This window comes from Seriola aureovittata, chromosome 17, assembly GCF_021018895.1.
Source record: "Seriola aureovittata isolate HTS-2021-v1 ecotype China chromosome 17, ASM2101889v1, whole genome shotgun sequence".
Lineage (NCBI taxonomy): Eukaryota > Metazoa > Chordata > Actinopteri > Carangiformes > Carangidae > Seriola > Seriola aureovittata.
Window position 1 is genome coordinate 22,671,080 of NC_079380.1, and position 24,753 is coordinate 22,695,832.

At 43.8% G+C, this 24,753-nt stretch overlaps 1 protein-coding gene and 1 long non-coding RNA gene across 2 annotated transcripts; one reads left to right on the top strand and one right to left on the bottom strand.

Moving 5' to 3' along the window:
- Nucleotides 1-2,197: 2,197 nt before the first annotated feature.
- On the bottom strand, nt 2,198-16,425 carry zmp:0000000896 (caspase recruitment domain-containing protein 10). Its single transcript, XM_056401364.1, has 24 exons — nt 16,181-16,425; nt 13,188-13,430; nt 12,168-12,305; nt 10,929-11,115; nt 10,545-10,687; nt 9,751-9,956; nt 9,517-9,636; nt 9,284-9,409; nt 8,847-9,032; nt 8,652-8,756; nt 8,252-8,288; nt 8,111-8,148; nt 7,930-8,018; nt 7,796-7,842; nt 7,447-7,567; nt 7,037-7,214; nt 5,464-5,587; nt 5,116-5,356; nt 4,952-5,021; nt 4,761-4,863; nt 4,496-4,654; nt 4,252-4,364; nt 3,933-4,048; nt 2,198-3,809 (listed from the first exon to the last, which is right to left on the bottom strand). Exons 1-24 carry the CDS (start codon nt 16,245-16,247, stop codon nt 3,602-3,604), a joined length of 3,165 nt encoding a protein of 1,054 aa, XP_056257339.1. The 5' UTR covers nt 16,248-16,425; the 3' UTR covers nt 2,198-3,601.
- On the top strand, nt 13,334-24,181 carry LOC130185113 (uncharacterized). The gene is made up of 4 exons (XR_008830106.1): nt 13,334-13,473; nt 20,865-21,040; nt 21,210-22,471; nt 23,137-24,181. It is a non-coding gene; the product is annotated as an uncharacterized LOC130185113 (long non-coding RNA).
- Nucleotides 24,182-24,753: the final 572 nt, after the last annotated feature.

Genomic DNA, 24,753 nt, shown 5'->3' on the forward strand with positions numbered 1-24,753 from the left:
AGATCCCTGTGAGCCCCAAACAATTTTGCTATTGTCTTTGATGCCATCCATCAGGTGTTATCATGCTCTATAAGGGTTACTCTTTTCCACCATCTGATGTGACACCTTCACTTCATCAAGTTGACACACCTATTGGCAAATGTGTTTTATGGCTGCTTCCTGTAAAATAAAAAAACAATAGGAATATCCACAGCTTGTTCCAGGCTAGTGACTTGTGAACACACCAGGTTAAGATAATACGACGTATATAAAATGTGTAGAAAAATATTTGTCACATAGAAGATTGTTAAATTAATACTCAAACCAGTCCTCGACTGAAGCAGATGCTCATGCACCTATCCTGACAGCTGATAGATATTTGTGATTAACTGTGATCCACCACATCTTAACTCAAGTGTTTGTCTTTTATTGTCATTTGAAAGGTTTCCAAACTGAAAACTGAGTGATCTGTGCCAACAGGAGGAAGACCTCATGGACAGAGCAGCACATTTGTTTCCATTCACCTGGTTGTGGAGAAGGGAGACTGTATGGACATCCTGAGCTCTCAAATGTGCTGTGATGATGATGATGATGGTAGAAAACCTCCCAGTTCAGCTTCCTCTGATGAAATGACAGACTAACTGCTGATGAGTTAGTTCATTATTCTCTGTTTTCAGTATTCACAGGTTCAGTTTCTTACCTGCAACTTCATTTCTGCAGTTGTTGACAGGTGATGGTAGCAACACTTTTAAGAACAGGATTTATAAATATTAAATTGTGATCAAGTGATGGATCAACTCTAGCACTGTCACCACCGCCACAGGTGAAAGTATTTACCAATTAACATCAGCATGTTTTTTGATCCTTCATTATCAGTGTTGTCAGACAACATTTAAACATTTATAGTATTTATGTTGTTGATTAAAGCTAACATAGAAATAGTTACACAATTCTGTCAATCAACAAAGTTAAAGCAGCTTCATAAATAACTTTATTGGACATTATAAACTAGATTAATTTAAACAATTTACAACACTGGAAACATGTATAAAATAATCCAATAAATGGATTAATTAAATACTGTAGTATACAATTTACAATCAACTAACTATTTAAAATTGAAAAAAATGAAAATAATGCTCCACTATGTTCAGCAGCTGCTCTCGGACCGTGTCTGTCTGCTGTTTGCTGCTGAGGAGGTCGTGGACAGACTTTTACTTCACAGGTCTTTTTTCTTTTCTTTTTTTTAATTATATTCTTAAATTGCATTCACCATGGCCATAAACTTTTCAACACCAAGATAGAAAGTTAAAATGAGCGCAGTGCAAAGACGGGACATTGACTGTTTAGTTTCCATTGGGCACAATGCTGTTACTGTATGTAGGAATTAGTTTGTAATTTGAGCTTTTTTATTCTTGCAGCTTACATCATACGCTGTTGTACATGATGTAACGATGGGCATCGTTTGAGAAAGATAAGGTCATCACATGACTCACTGTCACAAGGTGAGGAGCCCTGGAGAGAGATCAGTTTCTCCTGAACCTCAAGTTCTGTTGGTAAGTTATATGATAAGTTCATGGTGCTACAGTGACTCACTATCGCCTCCTGAGGAACAAAGTGTTACGAGATGAGACGGCCTGTTCAGGACGTCTAGCAGCAGTTACACAGTGAACCTTTTTAAGGCAATCTGCAGTCACTTATTCCTGCCCCATTAACCCCATCACCGTTCTGTTCAAAGGAATGCATTTTATTAAGAGTTGCTGTTTATTGGGTGAACTTTAAAGAAAGGGCTGATTTGTTTTTAGCATTTGTAAGTGTCCTTGATTTTTAGTTTTAATTCATATATATGTATTGGGTGAACCTGGATGGAACTAATGCAGTATAATGGAACAGAACTGCAGTAAATCCTCCATGAGGATTATAATGTTCAGTATTTACTGAATCAGTTTGAGAAGTGTTGGTTTATTTTAATGGTCATTGTGGAGGCTGTGATGGTAACTGTAAGTGTAAGTGTTTAAGTGTAATACACTGAGCAGTATTCCTAATATTTTGTCAAATCTAATTCCTATAAATGGGATGGACAAAATATTAGGAACACCTCTCAGTATATTTATATACATTGGTGTGAGTATGAGACCACTTTCCCATGTGTCCCATTCTAGTGTCAGTTTCATTTACAAAGGAGAATAAAAGGAGCCAATAAAAACAACAACAACAATCAATCTCTAGATCCTGTATTGTTACTGTTGAAGGACGGACACATTTAAACATTTCTATCATGTTTGTTGTTGATTAAAGCAGACATTATAGTACATTTATTTAATTTTGAATAATGAGGAATACTTCAGCGTTTCTGCAACTTAATTTGCAAGTCATGTTTTTCACGATTTTATTTTAATGGTGAATCTGCTTCTTCCTGTCAACAGGAATAATAACACTTGAAAATTTGCCCCAGTCAAACACAGCATTCTTTCCCTTCTAATGAACATATGGCAGCCTTTTTTATATTTAATAGAGGATCTTAATCACAAAGAAATCTTGTCTAATTGAGTTACTCTACTGAATGAGTTTTAGTTTTCCAAATATTTGTGTTTCAGATTATTAGTAGAGTTTCCTGAATCCAGTGACTGCAACTCTAAATGTATGTGGTTACATTTCAATAAAAAGCAAACAATTAGATCCAGTATTTAGTGTATTTGAGCACACGAGTGAAGTAAAGCTCAGTTCTTTTAGTATCAATTTATTCTTTTAAACTGGTTACAAAAGGAAAAAAAAATAAAAATTTGGCAGTAACAAAACAAAACCGTTTGGTCATAGTGAACCAAAGCTTCTGTTGTACAAAGTAGTTTAAATAAAAAGGCAGCACTAGCTGACCTTCAGTCATTCATAGTCCAGCTAAAGAATATCCAGAAATTAACAGCTTTTCTCTTTAAGTGCTAATAAAACTACGGTTATATCAGTTTGATACTTTTAAGTATGATCTGTAGAATTGGTCTATACTGCAAATACAAAGTGTGGATGAGCATATTTGCATTTTCCCTACATTCCTACCTACAACATATTACGATCTCCTTCACCTTTACCCTTTGTCCCTCTTTGTTTCCTTGCAGCTTGACTTTCATCTCACAGAATAACTCAATGACCCAAATGCCTTAAAAAATGGGCACCTTGTATGATCCTAAACCCTAATGCACTCGTATAATAAACCTTTATGTGTAGTAAGCTGTCTGAATGGGGAAAAAAGGAAACATGGCATAATTCATGTTACTAGTTCCAGATAAGTCTTTACTGACACGTACGTCCTTGTGAAAGACAAATCTGTTTTAGTTTTAATTTTGTTTTTCACTCTTCTCCTTTTGTAGCCAGTCCAGCTCGGCTATAGAGATGAGAATTATTACATTTCTATTTTCATACATGCACACAGACCTGTTCTGGCCTCCTTTGAAATTCCAAGTAAATCCAAAGTTGATGGTGTTTCACTCACTTATAGTAGGATGATCTAACCCCTAGACGTTAATCCTCTACAGAGACTTGACCGTGGTTTGCTGCCAGATTCTTTATTCAAAGACAGGAGAGTCTAGATTGCACTTTGAATACACAGCACACGCTCTTTATCTCTCCTCTACTGCAGCCTGTCCAGTTCCACCCATGCTACTGCCCTCTGCTGGCCGTGGATGGCATTGCGTATGGCTGCCAGCAGCTCATGGGTGCAGCTCCAGGTGCTGGGCTCTAAGGTGTAGTACAGCAGGGGCAGCGTCTCCAGCTGCAGCTCCTCGGCCTGGCACACTTCCTCCATGACGCAGTCCTCCCCACACCGGGGAAAAAACTTCCTATTTCAAATGTTTTTGGATATTTGTAAGGTAAGAACACACCTGGACAAACCTGAATGAAGTACCATTATGCAGCTATGATCTGATGTGTACTTAGTGTAGCACTGAATTTACTGCACTTACCTCAGCTTCTTGCGTTTTTTGTTCTTGGGGTGGATATGGATCACAATAGGATAAATCCCCTGTCTCAGTAAGCCTTCAACACTGGGCAGCCCCAGCTCCAGTAGACAGTGTTTGTCCTAGACGTCGACAAAAAGGGAGATTTAGATCATCTGTGCCGATGTACTGTATCGATCGAACCTACGACCATCCTTCTAACTTGTCCTTGGAGCAGACTCTGATTCTTTGGGTTGTTAGTTGAGATGATTACGATGAATGGGGTGCAATTTAGCGATGGGGAAGATCTAAATTTTGGGGAGAAATGATGTGTTTTTTTCATTACCTGGCTAATGACGTCCTGTATTGACTGCAGCCGTATGCCCAGAGCCTCCTCCGGACTGCAGGAATCCAACAAGAACACGCTCTTGTCTCGTCTGTCGGACGCCTGGATCGGCTCTGCAAACCACAGGGAACGTGTGTCACGTGAAGGTCAAATGAGGAATCATCAACCTTTTTGTATTCGCTGAGTTTCGTCAGAGTTAAATTCTTCATGTGTGTGAATAAATGTGTGTGTGGTGTACGTATACCTGGTGGGCAGGTGTTGAAGTTCAGACCAGACTCTGCTGGTTGCAGCAGTCTCTCTATGAGACCACGGGAGAGGAGAGACGGGGAGAAGATGACCGGCCGCTTCGTCTGAACCTGCACTGGCTGCACTAAACTGTAAGGGATCAAGTGCTCCTCGTGACCTGAGGTGACACACACACACACACACACACACACACTCATTAATGCACACAAACAGAGACACAGAAAACAAAAATTCAAAAAACAAAAAAAGAATCTGGATCTTACGTTTGCTGAGTGTGTAAAGGACCTGCTGTGTGGAACCGATCCCACGGCCACCGGGACCCACTGCCTTCACCAGTCGTACACGGCCGGATGATTTCTTCAAGAACTGCATGTAGGGAAAATGTAGAAAAATTAAATATCTATTTAGTTGTTAGTTCTGTAAGAGTTAATCATTCCAGTACGAGCGGGCTCACCACCTTCTTCTTAAAGTCCTTTTGATCCAGGGCCATTTTTCGTAGCCGCACAAGTAACAGCTGCTGTGCCCTGAGATGGAAAACGGTGTAATTCAGGTTATTTATTAAAACACTAAGAGACAAACCAGGCTGATGTTTGTCTTTCAGAGGTCTAACTGGCGTACCTGTTGTAGTTGGGCATGGTTCCTGCCTGCAGGGGCTTGGCTGTGAGCGGGTCCACAAGGGAACAGTGCCAGTGGTATTTCCCATTGTACCGTGTGTCTGTGACATGTATAATGTCATCGCAGGACACACCCAGAGACGGCGGGTCACCGTGGGGCTCCATATTGAGATTGACACGCACGTAGAAAGAGTCCGCCCCCATGAAGGTCGGTGACGACAGCTGGGAGCACAGCTGTGCGTATGCTGCCGACAGGAAGCAGAGGAGGGGACAGTTCAGCTTCACCTTACATGAGGTGTGTCATCGGGAGAGTTTTCAGTCATGCTTCAGATCTCTTATATTACAGACTCACCCTCTGGGTTGCTCTGGTGTTTGAGTGTTGACGGCTCCATCCACCACTGCAGAGAAAAGTGGGCTACCTCTGCAGTGCACTGGCCCAGCAGGACACTGCCCCCACCGAACAGAACCCGCTCCAGCTGGAAAACATCAACCAGAAACTGAACGTCATGTTACAGCCTTATGTTCTTACACTGCGTCTATCGTTTTCTGTGTCTCATTTTTGATTCCGTGCTCATATGTCGCGGCCCAGGAGCTTTCAGAAACTGAACTGCCGTGTGCGTTTGTCCCATATGAGCACGAGCTGAAGAACCTGCAGCAAATATTCAATCACACATGATTCATTCAGCACACACACACACACACACACACACACACATAAACACACACACCTCCAGCAGCTCGCTGCCCTCCTTCAGTCCACATTGCTCCGCTGGGGAACCGGCTCTCACGTGGCTCACAAAGATCCCCGTTCTGTTTCCTCCGACTATCGTGATATCGTCGGCCAGACTGGCTCGTCCGTGCTTTGGTAAGGTGGGGGGGCTTGAAGACGGGGAGCAGGGGGGCATCCTGAGAGACGGGTGGCCGGCGATGAGACACGTACATTAGACAAATCTTACAAATGAGATCATTGATGTTTAGGGTTAGATCATTCTGTATCTGCTATAAATGAAACTTTGGTTGAATATTGAGGCTTAAAGAAACATATGAATGAATCCTCTGATGTCAATGTCGTAGAGGTTTTTACACATTACTATCATTGTGCAGAACGCAGCTACAAATCAATGTTTTGAAGCAGCACCTGGGAACACTTGGATTGGGTTGGTGTGAGGAGACTGTGGGCAGGTTGACCAGGTCAGGGGGGAAGAGATGGGAGTGCAGGGAGTTCCAGGAATCCCACGAAGAAGGTTCAGTGTGTTCACCTATAAACACACACACACACACACACACACACACACACACACACAACACACACACACACACACACACCTCCAGCAGCTCGCTGCCCTCCTTCAGTCCACATTGCTCCGCTGGGGAACCGGCTCTCACGTGGCTCACAAAGATCCCCGTTCTGTTTCCTCCGACTATCGTGATATCGTCGGCCAGACTGGCTCGTCCGTGCTTTGGTAAGGTGGGGGGGCTTGAAGACGGGGAGCAGGGGGGCATCCTGAGAGACGGGTGGCCGGCGATGAGACACGTACATTAGACAAATCTTACAAATGAGATCATTGATGTTTAGGGTTAGATCATTCTGTATCTGCTATAAATGAAACTTTGGTTGAATATTGAGGCTTAAAGAAACATATGAATGAATCCTCTGATGTCAATGTCGTAGAGGTTTTTACACATTACTATCATTGTGCAGAACGCAGCTACAAATCAATGTTTTGAAGCAGCACCTGGGAACACTTGGATTGGGTTGGTGTGAGGAGACTGTGGGCAGGTTGACCAGGTCAGGGGGGAAGAGATGGGAGTGCAGGGAGTTCCAGGAATCCCACGAAGAAGGTTCAGTGTGTTCACCTATAAACACACACACACACACACACACACACACAAACACACACACACACACACACACACACACACACCTCCAGCAGCTCGCTGCCCTCCTTCAGTCCACATTGCTCCGCTGGGGAACCGGCTCTCACGTGGCTCACAAAGATCCCCGTTCTGTTTCCTCCGACTATCGTGATATCGTCGGCCAGACTGGCTCGTCCGTGCTTTGGTAAGGTGGGGGGGCTTGAAGACGGGGAGCAGGGGGGCATCCTGAGAGACGGGTGGCCGGCGATGAGACACGTACATTAGACAAATCTTACAAATGAGATCATTGATGTTTAGGGTTAGATCATTCTGTATCTGCTATAAATGAAACTTTGGTTGAATATTGAGGCTTAAAGAAACATATGAATGAATCCTCTGATGTCAATGTCGTAGAGGTTTTTACACATTACTATCATTGTGCAGAACGCAGCTACAAATCAATGTTTTGAAGCAGCACCTGGGAACACTTGGATTGGGTTGGTGTGAGGAGACTGTGGGCAGGTTGACCAGGTCAGGGGGGAAGAGATGGGAGTGCAGGGAGTTCCAGGAATCCCACGAAGAAGGTTCAGTGTGTTCACCTATAAACACACACACACACACACACACACACACACACACACACACACACACACACACACACACACACACACACACACACCACAGAGCCTCATGACTTTCAGGCTCACAGTTTGTCACATGCAAAGAAAACAATAGAGCTTGAAGGTGAATCGTCCTTGTCCTGCTTTTTGTTTGCAGAGAAGACAGCGATGGTTGTTTAATGCAAATCGCGACAGAATCAAATGTACCTGTGATGTTATCATTCTCGTCACTGCCCCAGGAGTCCAGGTCGAACCTTCGCAGAGGAGGGAAAAAACAGGATGTGAGTCAAGTGGAATAAAGGACGGGCTGAGGGTAAGTGTGGGAAAGGTGATAAACTCACTCTGTGTTGACCCGTCGGTTGATGGAGTTCATACAAGGAGGGAAGGGGAATGTGGAGAGTCGATTTATTTCCTTTTCATTGTCTTCTGTCTGAGGATAGAGAGAGAAACAATTCTGACTCCTTCTTTCATTCTGTCTGTATGTCGTTCACGTGTTCATTAATGAGCGGAGCTGTCACTCACTGAAGACAGGAGGTTCTCCTCTGAATTGGAACAAGAATCTGTGAAGGAGCAGAAACATTATTCAAATAAATAATGTAAATAACGCTCTCTAACTATTTTCCCAGGCAAAACTCAACTTCCAGCTGTCGGTGCGCGACTCACCCTCCGAGTTTTCATTGGCTCGGCCTCTAGACGGCGTCTGTGCGCACAGAAGAGACAAGTTATGGGGGCGTGACCTCACGGCTAATTGTGCATGTGCTAACACGCTAATGCATTAAAACATCTCTAAAACAATAACAAGATTCAAATCTAGCTGAAAGAAATTCAGCTTGCAGTCCAAAAGCTGCATTCCTCACATAGCAATAACAACAACATGAGAAAACACACAAAGCAGCCGTGTCCCGTGGAAATGATCCATCACAGTCAACACAGTAGTTCCACTGTGTAAACAGCAGCTACAACTGCGATGACTGACAGCAGCACCACATTCCTACAGTCAGGAGCCCTGATTCTGATTTAAATCATGACCAGGACAATGGTGACTGCCATTAAAAGCCCTGACCTTTCTCAGCACCAGGTGGCTGCTGTTGGCCTGGGGGCTCAGGTCCAGGCCGAGGGAGCAGCAGGGGCCGTAGCACTGGTCCTCGCTGCACAGAGACAGGTGGGACTGGGGAGCAGACGCAAGGAATGATATATGTAATACAATGTTGTGTGGTTTGCAGCGGAAAGACAGCGCAGCGCTCCCACGTTAACTCACACAGTGCAGACAGTGGCCGCTCTGCTCCATTTGCTCCCGGTTGCGCTCCCGCTCTCTCTCTCTCTCCAGGTCCCTCTGCTGCTGCTCCAGGTCGACCTGCAGCTCTGCGATGCGTTTACGCAGACGGTTCTTGTCCAGCAGACAGTCGGTGTACTCCAGCTGCAGACTGTCCCGGCTGCGCAGGGCCTGGCAACAAGAGAGGGGACGTTTGTAAAAACTGCTCAGGCTAGTCAGGGATGCTGCTGTGGAAAAGTTCGATTTTTCAGGCATTGTTGAAAACGCAGTGAGAGAGAAACAGGACAGTCAGCAAAGGGTCGTAGGTCAGACTCGAACCCTCAGCCGCTGCAGTGATGGCGTGGTACGCTCTCTAACACGTGAGCCACAGATCCACGGGCTAACGGCGAAGACTGTGAGTCCAGGCCACGAGTCACACTGACCTGGTCTCTCTCCTTTTCCATTTCCATGATCTGGTTGAAATAGGACATACTCCTCTTCTGCTCGGTCTCCCAGTCCAGCTGGAGAGTCCTCACCTTCAGCTGCAGCTGCTCGCACTGCGACTCCAGCTGCAAACACACAGCAGTTCACCATCACCGTCTCTATTCAGAGGCACAAAAATCCTGTTCACAGCGGATTAATATAATGTTTAGGATGAGGAGTGATAAGTGTTCACCTTGTCCGTGTGCTCCTCAGTGCTCTGCAGTTCTCCCTGCAGTCTGGCGATGATGTCGCAGAGCTCCTGTCTCTGCTCTGAAGCCTCCCTGCGGTCCTGTTGCAGGATGTCCATCAGAGCCTGAGGGAAACCACAGAAACAACATTTTTACCACATAAGAAAAGATCTTCATTATGAAAATCTTGAGGGACATATATATATATATAAATAAAAACTGTAGCATCAAGAACATACTATGACTCCAGTGGCAGGAACTGAGTCCCTCGTCCGAGTTTCTGTCCCCTCAGATTTGTGGATGTCAGCGTGGTGCAGCGGCTTCTCTGGTAAAGCAGAACCATTTACTCCATTAGAGAACAAACTGTTTCTTTTGGCTGGTGAAGTTTTCTCTGGAGCACGGACTGTTTGCTGCTCTGCCTCCGTCAGCCTGGACTTCAGCTCCTCTACCTGCACGGACACAGAAACACATACATTACATCCTGACATTTCACGCTTCGGCTTTTCTGCGCCTGGTTTTCTGTGCTGCTGTAAAGGCTCGGTGTTAGTAATTTAAAAACAAAGGGATTGTGGAAATACAGTGCAGCTGTTTATGAACCTCTCCATCTTTAAGGATAAAATTAACCCAAATATGTTTCGCAACCAGGTGGTTCATACTTCAGCGGCGTGGTCGACATGTTGCAACAGAGCATGAACCAGATGAAAAGGAGGCTGATAACATCACAGTTGCCTTGGCCACTATTTTTATGCTGCCAAACAAAACAAAACACTTATTTTCCTTTTCCCATTCAGTCTACTGAAACTTAAATATGTTATTAGAGGAGTTCTCCCTGTTTCTAATGAGGAACTGTTCCGACTCCACTGAAGTTTCCCAGGCTGTGGTCGTGTTGGGAAACTCACAGGTATTAATATCTGCAGGTTTAACGAGTTTCACACCGAAGTGGCGTTTTTCTTCTGAGGTACATTTTTAAATACATACAAGTTTAAACGTATCAGTACACTTCCTGTTTTTTCCCACGCTGCACCTAACCGACCTACCTGCCTCAGGAGTTCCCTCTCTCGGGTGGAGGCCTTGCCTTGCTCCTCCAAGGCCCTGGAGTACTTGACAGCCTGCTCCAGGTGTCGGTCCTTCAGCTTCCCCAGCTCTCTGCTGGCCAGCTCGCAGTCCTGACGCAGCCTTCAGATCACAAATCATCCAGCGGACACAACTTTACTATTTCTCGTTGATTCATTTTTGTGTAACGATGTAAATATCGGTAAAAAGAAACAATAGATGTATTATTGTAGATGCTCATGAGTTTAAATTCACTCACTGAAGCTGCAGGATGAAAGAATATTATTATAAAACATCCCACTCTAAGTGGAAATAACGGGACTCAAGAGGAAGAAACTAATCCACCTGGGAAAGTTGGACCAACCTCTGGAGCTGCAGTCTGTCGTGACGTAGCTCCTGCGCTTTGCGCTCGGCGCGGCCGCGCTCGTCCTCCGCCATCCGGCAGCGCTGAGACAGGCGCCGCTCACACATGCGGCTGTTCCGAAGCTGCTCCCTCAGTTTACGAACCTCCAGCAGCAGAAACTGGGTCAAACCCTCCGGACCTTCCTCATCTGTTGCAGCGGGAGAGAGAGAGAGAGAGAGACGGGTGGAGGTTATAAGGTCGACTAAGTGCCTGTATGTCAGCTCTGTTTGCTCACTGCGTAACACTTAAACATAAACCTTTGTGTTTATTCTATTCACATGTGACCGTCTTATCTCTCTTGTATTTACTACGGGCCAGTAAAGAACCATTCAAACAACCTTCCATGTCGATATCTTTCCCAAAGTCTCAGATAAAGAGCAAAGGTGACAGACTTTGGGAGTGTCCTGCCTGAGGAGGCCGAGGTGATGTCCCGGTTTAAAGCTCTACTCAAAACCTACTTGTATAAAGCAGCTTTTAATTCTTGATTTCAATGCTTTTTTCTTTGGTTTCTACTTTTGGTTTTTATGTATTTGTATTTGCTGATCAACACGTTGCCTCTCTTCTCTGTGTCGTTTATTGCTTTGTGTTGTTTTCATGTTTCTACAGCACTTTGAGTGGGATCAGGTTTTTTTTTTTTTTTGCAGATTAAAGTCTCAACAACAAACTCACTTTCCGAAACGTAAACAAAAGTGTGTTTTCAGTCTGAAACCGAACGCAGTTTCATCACGGCCCAAAACTTCCTGCAGATAAAGAGGTATTCTTAAAAGAAAGTTCAAAACTTATTTCTTCACTTTAGCCTTTGCACTTTGCTCTTTGCTCACTTTTTCATTTTACATTAATGCTTTTAACATGTTTTTATGTTCATTTTATGTCTTTTCATGTGGAGCACTTGGTGATTCAGGTGCTGTACAGATAAAGTTTATTATTTTTGTGAAATCATTAACGTGGTTATTGTCAGAATCGTTTCATAGCATTATAAATGAACATGGATAGTCGAGACAGAGACACCTGCAGAGGTGAGTGAAAGCTGTAACATCTGTTCTGTCTCCACCTGAGAGTCAGGTTGTTCCTTCCACTTTTAATAGGGTTTTTTTTTTTTTTAAATCATTTTTTATTTTTGTTTTGATTTGCCTCATATCTACATCACGTGACTTCAGTCTGCACCTTCGCCGTCCTCCCTGTGGAGACATCCCGTCTTACCCAGTATGAGGGAGCATCTCTGTGTGGGCTGTTCTCCGGTCAGCTGTGTGTACTGCTCTGGGTGGTAAAACTCCAGCGACTCCATGAAGGCCTGAAGCCCCCGCTGGCCCTGGACGCGCAGGATGTCCAGCAAACGACCTGTTGGACAAAAGAGACGCAGGTGCTCAGAGACACTGTGATGATGATCCCGCTGCCTTCAACAAATAAACTGATGCACGCTCATGTTTGGTTCTGCAGAACTCTCACAGCTGAAACAGACGCGTCTCTTTGATGTGAGAGTCCTTCACCCCTGTAGTTAAGCAGGTATTTCAGACATGAACATGACTGAACTCACTGGCAGCAAAACAACAGTCTTTGCTCAGTATTTGGACCAGGTGCTCGTCCTTCATCTTTATCTTCTCTCACTCCTAATAATTCTTCCCTCTCTGTCGGCCGTCACACTCCCCTTTACTTAGCAGAGTCTTTCATCTTGTACTCTCTCTCTCTCTCTCCTTGTGGTTGCTGCCTGGTTCTGGTTTATCTCTACCACATGTTCCTCTCAACCTGCACCTTACTGCGCAATCAATCACACATAATGTTTTACAAAAGAACCACACAGCTTCCACCGAGCTCCCAATTTCTAAAGCGCCTTGTGAGATTGTAGATTAGTTTCCGGTCTCCCAGTTCTCCCGTTTGCGTCAGTTCGTCTCGGTGAAGACCATGTTGCCTGTTGCCTGCACAAACCCGTATCAAAGTTGGTTTTATTGTTTCTCTCCTCCTATTGAATTTCTAGTTCCAAAGTACGTGGATGTGCAGATATTTGTCAGAGGATTCATCTGCTACTGAAGAAAACTCCAACTGTGATTATTCTCAGGCAAGTTCTTTCTTTCTCTGATTTTTAAACTGCTCTAATTTTGATTATTTGCAATATGCATTGGAGATTATGAAATCCTCAGAGGGGGAAAGTCACGCTGAATCTAAAAATGTGTGTATTATGAGGCTGGATGTTTGATTTACTGACTGACTCCTCCTTCCTCTCACCGGCCTTGCTGATGCGCAGCGGGTACTGCGTGGAGTTGAGCACCTCGTCCTCGTCCTGTTCGTCGATGACCTTGCACTGCCGCAGGTACGGGGTGAGCTTGGCCGGGTTCAGGATGCGCGTGAGCTTGTGTCGCACTCCTTCCACGCGATCCCACAGCTCCTCGCAGCGCTCCTCCGTCCAGGGGGGTGAAGATCGCACCTCCTCCGGGGCGATGTCCCCCTCCTCCGCCCAAACGGTGGCACCTGGAAGAGGAAGGTGACGGGACGGTGTTATTCTTCACATTCAGTAAGATTCATTTGCTCAGCTTACATCTGTTACTGTGACTCGTGTGTCTTTCATTTCACATGTGAGGGACGGACTTGGACGCACATCTTACATCCAGTCATAGACTAAATACTGTTTCCCATGGAGAATTCCACTGGAATTTGTTTTTGTCTCACTGCGCTTATCTGTGTCTCTGCAACTGTCGGCCATCAGCAGAGGGTCGTCTCACGCTACTTCCATGCTTTCTAAACAATCACAGTTTGTTCGCTTTTTAACGTGAAGATAAGACATCACAAACAAACCTTTAAGTCAGGAACTTTTATGAGCTGTTTCGAAATTCCCCTATTTTCGGCCTCAACCCTTCTGAGGTCGCTGGATGTTTCTATTTATATCTTAGTGATAATACAGCGGAGAAATATGGTTTAAAAGTTGTTAGAACCTGTCCACTCTCCACTTTCCCTTTAATTTTCTGACTCACAGCCTCTGAAATTTGGTTAATCAACACTATGACTCAGTGATATTACGAAATTTAATTGTAGGCATTTAATATCCATTTATCTACCATTTTACTCAAGTGCTGCACTATTTTTAAGAACCTGGTAAACTGGAACCTGGTTGGTAAATCCATTTCAAGCACCAACACAATCCATCCCCCGCATCTCTTGGCACAGTGAAAGAGCTGAGATATATTGTGTGATATGCAAGTTTATTTTAAAAGGTGAAGTTTAGATTTAAGATATAATGTAGAAATGGAGGAAAAGCCCTCAGACCTCAGAGGGTTTTGATGAGATTTTTGTTGCACGGCGATCGTCTTTGTCCAACACTGAATGGCTTTATAATAGAAGACATTCTCGTGGATGCACAGAGGATTACTGGCCTGATCTGCTGCATAGTGAAGGCATGAGGTGAGTGCTCCTCACTGGAAATCTTCCAAGGCATGCTGAGGGGGATTTACTCCCTACGAAACACGATCTTTCAACCTGAAGCCACCTTCCTGACAGACAGCAGATACGATGTTACATCCCACGTACACATGAAGACACGTGAAGAAGAGCTTCAGTGTGAGTTCATGTAACAGCAGCGGTGGTGTGAGACTGTGTTTAACTGTTGTAGGGCGAAAGGTCTGCTGTTATGAGGGTCATAAACTTGTGGGAGAGACACTTTGTGGGTCAGTGCCTCAGAGCGCAGGAATGAAAATACTGGTGAGTCATGAACCACCTAAAAACACACCAGGGGAGCGCAGACAAAGGCTTCCTCAGCCCCATTCACTGCACACTGGAGGAGACACGGAGGGAAAGTGGATAAACCTGCCACTGCTGGAGTTTGTTAAAAAACCACCAGCTACATGGAACAGCAATAACAACAGAGGAGGTGGTTCCATTATCAACGATGCGAGGGAGGGAAAGCTTTTTCCACCTTTCCAGATCCAGTGAAGAATCGCTGAGCAAAGCTCAGAGCTGTAACAACACGAGTCTCCAGAGCCGTGTTGATCCTCAGGCAGATTCCCACGTCTCCTCTTTTGTTGGTTTAACAAATGTAGTGAGTCTGCTGTAATCACAGACCGGTCCTGTCCAGCTGACATGCAGAGCAGCGCCTGCTTCCTCTCATGTTTGTTTTCTATATGTAAAGACTCTATTGATCTTTATTTGTGACATTTTATTGAATGAATTAAAACAGTAGAAAAAGCTAGTGATCTTTATCTTTAATTCTAATTAAAATTCTAGAACAAAAGTCTATGAATCACTCAGTCATGAAAGTGTCCCTGTAGGTGTTGAGCCTCAGCGTCTCTCTGTTGTTGCCCATCCAGGTTATTTACCAATACTGAGAGTGTGCAGCTGATCGGAGCTGCCTGAGCTCCCAGGCAGGTCCAGGCAGGTCTGGATGCTCTGGAATCTCTGCATTTCTCATGAACCATCTGTTGAGACATTGTTCTGATGTGATCTGCCAATTACTTCCTCCAGCTTACACAAAACGTAGTAGAAAACGCTCTTTACAAATTGGAATATTATGGAATATTATGGAATATAATACGTATCACTAAAACTATCAATCTGAACTGCAAAATAAAGACTTGCTTTTAACTAATAGAAAATAAAAAAATAAAAAAAATGAAGGAAACAAAAGTAAACATGTTCTTTCTACTGATAAGATAATAATATATTCAGACATATTCCAACAAGAAGGTGAATAACAAAAGCTGCTCATCGGAATTTGTCACAGATGTGTCAGATCTTTTATCTCAATAGTTTAAATTGTGTTGAGCTTTAATGAAGCTAATAGAAAACATATAGTTAGATTTTCAAAATGACTAGTTTAGATTATTGTTGACTGTTTTGAGAGCTTTTATTTTGGAGGAATGTGTCGAATCAACAGAGAAATAGTGCAAAAAAAAAAAAAATCTAACTTTACTCATGGTTGCCAAAATTAATTTCACTAATAATAATAATAATAATGTCACCGGATACTTTATAAATAGAAATATAGTAAACAGATGTAAACATTACATCATTACTGAGCGTCACATACCTGAGGATTGGACAGATTGTGGTTCATTATCGGGTGAAAAGTGAATTTGAAATGGAGTTTTAGAGACTTTACGTATCACTGATAATAGATCAATAAGCAACAGCACAGACCTGCCGTCAGATAATCCATCAATCACTCCCCGGTGACACTTTGTAAACGAACATCAACGTACAGAAAGAGAGAGAGTGAAATGTTGACTTACCGCTCATGTCTTCAATGCGTGAATATGTCGCGATAATCTCGGTGTAGTCAAATCCTCCACATCCCATTCAGTCCGGAGGGAAACCGAGGAATGAGGTCAGAGCGTGGAGGGGGGGCGCGTAAAGCACAGGTCCTCCTTTTACGCACACCTTGGCACACTCAGCTCCTCCACCTTCAGCCAACCACCGCCAGCCAATCGGCAGCCACGAAGAAGAACGATAAAAAAAAAAAAAAAAAGTCCCCACTCACCGCCGACTCATGCGGATTTCCTCTGTGTGGCTCGGCAGAGGAGTGTCCATGAAAACATGATGTGGCTGTAGAAGAGGCTTTCGGCACTAGATGGCGCTTTCAGCCCGTGGTTCTCCTCCTTCAGAGCGAAAACCCTGTTTCTGCTGAACATCCGGCGACCTGAGCGGAGGCCGAGTAAAGCTCACACAGGACTGTTTCTGAAACTTCTCAGTTTTCAAATGAAGGTTTGACACAGATATGTTTTTTTATGAACCTATGACTCACTGACACAGTGACTCACCAGGTGCTTCGCTGCAAAGCAAGAGCAAAAAATAGCTCTTGTAAAACGACGTGAGTGACAGTCGAGAGGAGAAGCAGGTTAGTCACCGGCGCTGCCGAGGGAAACCTGGCTGGTCCCACTCATCCACTCACCGTGACACACACTTTCATCCTCACTGTGTGTTTCATGTTAGTGGACCGTGTCAAGGTGCCGTCTCGTTCACTTCCAACATAATGACTGCAATTAACCCGCTGAAGGTCTGAGGCCATTTGATCTGTTGCTACATTATTTCTTGAATTCACCTTTTTAAAGGGTGCGTGCATCTCACGTCACACCCACGTGTTTATGTCACAGTTCTCAGAACAATCTCAGCTCTTTCTCTAACGAGGCCCCTCTGTGTAATCTGTGTAATCTGATTATTTGGCCCAAATGCTGAAAACCTGAAGCCGAGTTTTTGAAATTCATGTGGAAAACAAACCTTTACTGATGTGGATGAATCGTTTTAGTGTTTGAAATGTTCATAGAAATAGAGCAATATATGAGATATGAAATTTTATGTGTCTTAGTGTCTGTCACTCGACTTTAACTAAATTTTAGAAGCTGTGAGTCACGTGTGATCTCAGAAGAATGTGTGAGAAAGTGGAGAGTCGACAGATTATAACAACATTTAAACCATATCTCTACGCTGTGTTATCACAAAGATAATAATAAAAACATCCCTCCACCTCAGAGGGTTAAATTCATCAGTGACTATGAGCTGACTCAGACCCGTTAGCTCATCCGTACCCGATACTGGGTTTAACCCGGAAATCAGATAAAGGCAAAAACAAGTGGCGGCAAGAGCATCCTGTGATGATCGCGCCGGTCAGACTCTAAATCCCTTTGGCAGCAGGTGAAAGACTCGGAGGCCTCTGAGCATAAAATTCAATAAAGGGGAAAGAAAATGAGGGAACGAGGCCGTGAAGAGAAGAAGAATGTGTCTTTTTCTTGGCATGTGGACAGGAAACGCCTCCGGGCCTCCTGTTGGAGACAGTGTGGGTCACTGCAGAGAAAAGGAGACAGAATATATAATGGACTCGTCTGCCCGTACGTCACAGGAAGTGTAGTTATAGCTGAGTGTTCTCAGGCTTTGCATCAGGCCTCGGCCACAAATAGTGCGTGGTATGCTGCAAAAGTAAAAGCATTAGTGACATCATTTGGTTTCACCCAGCCGCTGAAGGATGTGTAGTTGAAGGCATCTCACAGCGCCATTAGTTTAAACTGAGGAGGCGATTGTAAATATCCAGTTCCAGCTCCGAACCAAAGACTAACTCATGATACACGATGTCGTGATTTAAAAACATAAGTGTGTAAAGGTGTGTTCAGCTGCTCCTTGATTCTGGCCCGTGCACGCGGGGACTGATGTCTTTGATGAAATCAAAGCTCAAGCTGATCCGGGTGATAAATAAACATCTGTCTAAATCTTTAATATTTCCACCCTGCTCCTTGTTTTTCCAAGCTTCTCGTTTGCGTCACTCAGAATTTTTTTTTTTTGTTCACTCTGATGTTATTGATGTTGATTCCATGTTAAACAGGAAATTGCATGATGTTATTCTGGGATAGTTACAAGATCTCAACACAAGTGGCTTTTCTTGCTCAAGTTAAATCCATCAGCACAGCACTTTTGGAAATACATCTTCACTTTTATCACAGTACATTTCCCGGGTTGCCTGGTTTTCATTTTCTCACTCTCAACTTTGTCATAAAGCATCATGGGTATCTTGAGCACCACCGGCCTGATCAATAGTGAGAGATACTGTCACAGTATCCTGAGAAGGAATCATAAATCATGTCAAAGATTTAAATCTGTCTCAATTACAGATGCCCCCCCCTCCCGTCCCCTCCCCCGTCCCTCTCGTTCTCGGCCTCTGTTTTCCAAAAACAAAACAAAAAAAGCCAGAAAAGACACATTCTTCACGGACACAAAGAGGCGATTCTGTGCAGCTTGAGTCATAGATGGAGCGACGGGGGGTCAGCTGCCGGGTGAAGAGCCCGGCTTGTTGTGTGCTGGGAAGGATCAGAGTGGAACTAACATAGAAATGAAACCCACAGACGCTGCTGCTGGTTGAGCTGTACATTGTTGAATAGTTATAGGTGTGGGCGTATTTGAATTAATTCAGCTTTCTGATTTCATCGTTTGCTGAAGCAACATTTCTGTCTCTCTCTCTCTGACAGTCACTAACAATAATCACACAGATGCGAAGAGCAAATTTAAGAGCAGCACGGATGGTTATCAGTCCCGACCGCTTCCTGTTGCCTCGAGGTCGCAGGTGAAATAAAATAGCTGCTGGATCTAAACTGTCAGCTGCGTCTCCATGAGTTTCTAAGCCAAACAACAGTAAAAGTGTTCATCATCAGCCTTGTCTTGCCTTTTCAAAAAGAAGATGCTGAAGCCAACACCTGTTGTTGTTTGGAAAGAAAAGAGCTAAAAGAGCTAAAAAATGAAAGTGTACGATGCACTGAAGGAATTCTGCACGGTTTATTTCTGTCGGACCGAGCTGTCACGATATCACACATTCCTGCATGAGCAAACTGTGGGGTCCAGTGCTGCCGTCAATGGCTCCTCTGTGTCGCTGTCACCTCAGAAACAACAGGAATGCTCATCCACTGCATCCCCCCCCCCTCTGCAGACCGAGGCCTGCACAGACTGTTGGAGGAAGGATGGCTCTGTCAGAAGAAGAAGAAGAAGAAGAAGCACAAAGTCAACACCAGACACCAAGGCAGGGGGGTGGTGGGGTGGTGGGGGGGTGGTGGCACATAATAAATAGAAGAAGAACAGAGGGAAGAAAAGGGCGAGCTAGAGGGACAGAGAGACAGACAGAGGCGAGATGTGAGTTCATGAGTCATAACTAAAGACAGAACGCGACATACGATAACAACACAAGACGGAAACTGAATAATTTATATGACTCACATTTAAAATCAATCACTGGATAAACAAGTAAAAACACATGGTTACTTAAAACCCTCTGAGGTCAGAGGGCATTTCCTCCATTTCTACATTATTTCTTAAATGCACTTTTTTAAAAGCGTACCTGCATCTCACATCACACCCAAGTGTTTATGTCTCAATCTTCAGAACAACCTCAGCTCTTTCTCTAACGAGGGTCATCACCGTGACGACAGATCATTCGGCCCCAATGCTGAAAACTTGAAGCTGAGTTTTTGAAATTCTTCAAATATCCTCTGAAAACAAACCTTTACTGATGTGGATGAATTGATTTGGTGCTTGAAATGTGTTCACCAACATCTAAAGGTTCATAAAAATAGAGCAAGATATTAAGATATTAATAGAAACATCCATCCACCTCAGAGGGTAAAGTTTTCCCAAACAGACGCTGCTGCAAACTAAAGCTGTGTGAAAGAAAAAAACAAAGAACCGTAAATGTATTTATTGTTGGATTTACATTTCAGCCCAGAGTATGACATATGACGTGTTTTTAACACATTTAAATACACCTACACACAGATCTACACACACACACACACACATGACCTTGTGGTGCCAGTGTGAAGTGACGCCGCGGCTCGCTCCCCTTCCTGTCACTCTCCTTCCAGGGCGGTGAGGTTTGAGTTGACGTTTGAATTACAGGGTGCAGCGTAGCTGTCTAAATCTGAGCTCCACCACACATTTGAACTGCAGACGTAGACTGCTTCACCAACCGCTGCACATCAGTTTCCAGATACACAAACTGCTTTTTGTTTTATTTAAAATGCGTCCATTGCCAACCGCACAGTAAAAGTTGCCCTGGAACAGGAACAGGGTCACAAACAGTCACGATAAGCAAAACACGTCTGTCTGTCTGTCTGTCTGTCTGTCTGTCTGTCTGTCTGTCTGTCTGTCTGTCTGTCTGTCTGTCTGTCTGTCTGTCTCCTGAAACCAGGATGTGTGTGGGGTTTTTTTTTTTTCTTCAGGACTTTCACACCAACATTTTGTCAGTTTAAAGTGTTTTAAAGGGTTTTAGTGTTTGGCTCATGTGATGTCATTGCCTCAACTTGTGTGATGGTCACCCAGCGGTGCAAGTAATGGCACCTTCTCTGGAGATGCCAAGGTCAGGGGGTTCAAAACCCCACATGCATCATACATGTTGCCGCTAGCAACCATATTTAACCTCACATTTCACTGATTGCCTTTAAGTGTGATGTCTGAATTGGAAATCTTGGGAGATGACGACCACATTTTCTACGAAGGGTCACACATTTGCGACACTTCCTCACCTGCTGCTGGTTCACATTCCCTGCGGTTCTTAAATGAGCATCGACAGCAGCAGGAGAAGCCGTCCTGTGGGGAGGGATAACAACAAAGTCAGTGTGGTAAGACGCTTCTATTTCAAGCTTTACACAACAATATATATATATGTGTGTGTGTGTAGAAAGTATTTCATGTTGTAGGGATTCAGAGACGTGAGTTATTCACTAATGTTGCAGGAAGTCCGTCAGCTCCCGAACAAACCCGCTGACAATATTTGATCTCTGTTTCCAGCTCCATCAGCATCAGTGTGCACGCTCCGAACATGAATACAGTCCGTCTGTGAAGTACAATGGCTGGTTTCAATGCTCAGCAGCTTTCCCAGACATCATCATCATCATCATCATCATCATCATCATCATCATCAGTCTCCCCACCGCGACCCAGCACACAGGAACAAGGGATTAACCCTCGCTGAGTCTTTGTGACTCACTCAGAACTACTGACATCTCCAAACTTCTACTTCTCTCAAGCTTTTTTAGGACTGAAACACGACAGCAACGTTTCCCACAGTACGTTATTTTCTCAGATTGGTGCAATTTATTATCTGCTGTAGGTCTGAAGGCAGAAACTATCTCGAGGAGTTGCTCAAGAAAATAGAGAGAAGTTGTAAGTGCCTTGGAAACTATTTTTTAAATTCTAATTTGGGAATTTTGGAGGAGACTGTTGTGCATAAATCTGACACAGGCAAAAAAACCCAAAGAGCAGTAAATATAGTTATGTTTTTTTTTTTTTTTAACCAGTAAAAGTTGCAAATGCAGCAACAAACTCACGATCCCTCACTGGCTTCCCACTTGGAAAGGAGTTGTTTTTCAAACCTTCTCCCCTATTTCATACTTAATTGATAGATTTTTGGTATTCCAGTTAACACTTGATTATCCTGAGAAATATTCAAGAAGAAGAAACCGATGTGCAGAGCAGACGGGACACGAGGCGTCAAGTGTAAAGATTCAGTTACAATTTCATAGCTGATATATTTTGGATATTTACCTCATTTTCTGCTTATTTGAGACAAAAAACGTGTTATATGTAATTGTTAACAGTGTATATGTAAAAAAAAAAAAAAAAAGTTAAATCTAAATGTGAGGAAAAGTGAGTTAAATATAAAATTGTAACTGATTTTTTACATTCGGCGCCCCGTCTTCTGTCCTGAGAAACATCTGACTCTTAGATTTAGATCAGGCTTCTGAAAACAAAGGTAATAAATGTTTCAGCGTGTGTCTGAGCTCATGCCGAGGACTGACGTTACAACGCTGTGTTGTCTGCGGGACCAGACAACGACACCGGGGTCGACTTCTTTTATGTTCCCCTCAACCCAACGCTCCATATATCACCCCCCCCCCCCAAAAAAAAGGTTCAACTGATCAGTCCCACTTCCTGAATGATGTTCTCCAAACGCACATCTGGGAGTCTGGGAGTCTGTCCTCCAGAACAGGGGCCAGATTCACAAAACACACATCCAAACTGCACGGCCATCATGAAGAGTGATGCTGCAGGTAAAGAGGAATTTTTTTTATTTTAAATATGTTTTTACTGGTTGAACCTGTTCAGTAGGACGTTCAGAAAAAGGTTCACTGTCACCGTTGGCGTCGAGTCAGGATGCAGAACAAAGGTCATGAAACATCAGTGTGATCCAGAGAAAGTTTATTCTCATTTCCAAACATGAAGGGGAAGACAAGAGGTAAAAAACAAGAGCCAATCGGTGATAAGGAAAGGAAAGGAAAGGAAGTGAGGGGGGTGAAGAAAGGGAAGAGGAAAATGATACAAATCTTCACCACAAACTAATTCAGTGAGCTGTTATATGAAGCCGCTCGGCTGCCTCTCTGATTTGTGAGAAACTCTTTTCCTGTGAAGAAGAAAATCTTTTTCTTCCCATCCTGTTTGAGTGGTGCTCCTCCCCCCTCCCCCCTCCTTCTCTTTCCTCTTTTCATGCCCACGAGCTTCATATTTCTGTCTGTTTGTCTAATTTATTCCTGCTACATCTCTGTCACTTCTCTCTTAAATGTAGAATAATAACAATTTCACACAGTTCATGATCATTTTATGGCGTGTGATTTCCTGTTATCGTTCTCTCTCTCTCTCTCTCTCTCTCTCTCTCTCTCTCTCTCTCTCTCTCTTCCTCTGTCCTCTGGTTTTCTTTTCCTCCCCTGATTCGTTGCAGCTGTTGTCAACAGGAGCTGCTCGCCCTCCCAGGTTCACAGCAAAGATGATCCCTCCATTTCTCATGTCTTTGTCCAGGCTGCATCACACACCCTCAGCTTGATCTTTTCTGGCTCCAGTCTGAAGGATCACCGCCCTGAAGAATCTCTGTTTCCTCCATCAGGACGCAGCAGCTGGTGCCAGCAGCGATCGTTCCTCCGTTATAAGTGAAACCGCAGACGTATCCTGATCATTGGAACTCGCTGCAAAGACACATGAAATCATCACAACACAAAGTGCTGTAGTTTTTCATCTCATGAAAGTGAACAGAGTCGAGCTTTAAGATTAAAAGAATCATTTCCGGTTCATTCAAATTTTTTGGTTTTTATTTTGCTGAGGATATTTTATTACATTTTGGAAAAGTCACAAAATGATCTGACCTTTTTGTTTTTTGCTCCACATTTTTATTCCTCCGACAGTCGGAGCCGGAGCCATGTTGTTTTCAGGTTGTCTCATTCTCGTGGACACGATATCTCTGAAACGCCTTGACAGAACTTCTTCAAATTTTGCCCAAACATTCAGCAGGACTCAAGGATGAACTGATTAGATATTGGTGGCTAAAGGTCAAAGGTCACAGTGACCTGTGGACGCAAGAGCTCCAGAACTCCACAGGGGAATCCCTTCAAATCTTGCACAAATGTTCAGTAGGACTCAAGGATGAACTGATTAGATTTCAAAGGTCAAAGGTCAAAGGTCAAAGTCATGGTGACCTCAGAAAACACTTTTTAGCCTTTACTCAAGACTTCACACAGAAATTATGACTAAAAGTTACCTGACACTAGTCTGAGTGGAGGAGGGATACAACCACAAGGAGGTGATTCTGGGTTTGCTATGTATATGTGGTGATGTCCACACACACACACACACACACACACACACACACACACACACACACCACAGTGTGCCTATATGTGCTTGTATTTTTGTTTTATACCAACAAACACACTGAGGCATTGAGGCGAGCCTTTCAGGGCCACTGGTATCTAATTATTTAAAATAAAAGTTACTGCTCACAATTCTTCATTAATGTCTTATCCTGTTGTACACACACACACACACACACACACACACACACACACACACACATATACACTCTATTGTTGCATGCCTGAATGAAAGCTGGTGATGAGTGTACTTTTGTCGAGAGTGAGGTCAAAAGGTGTCACAGAGAAGAAAAGTAAAAGACACCCATGGTGGCTATTAAGAGATCATGTTTACAGAGGTGGGTAAAGGTCAGTGTGTGTGTGTGTATGTGTGTGTGTTCCACTGTTTATTGCATATCTGAGCTCATGTTTAAACATCTAAGTTGCTGCAAACCAAACGAGCTGACAAAAATACAAAAGCCACGAAGACCCACATACACCCATATTTAGCCAGAAGCAGGAGCAGGAGCCCTCGGTGACAGGACGCTGTGGGAAGAGTCAGTTCATCACTGCAGCATCCAGCCTCACATGAGAACCTGCTCCTGTCTTTCTTCTGCTCATGAACTCAGACTGACATTTGGATTGATGAACTCCAGCTGTTCACTTCTTCTTCTTCTCCTGCTTGTGGTTTTTTTTTTATCACTTACACGCGTTTG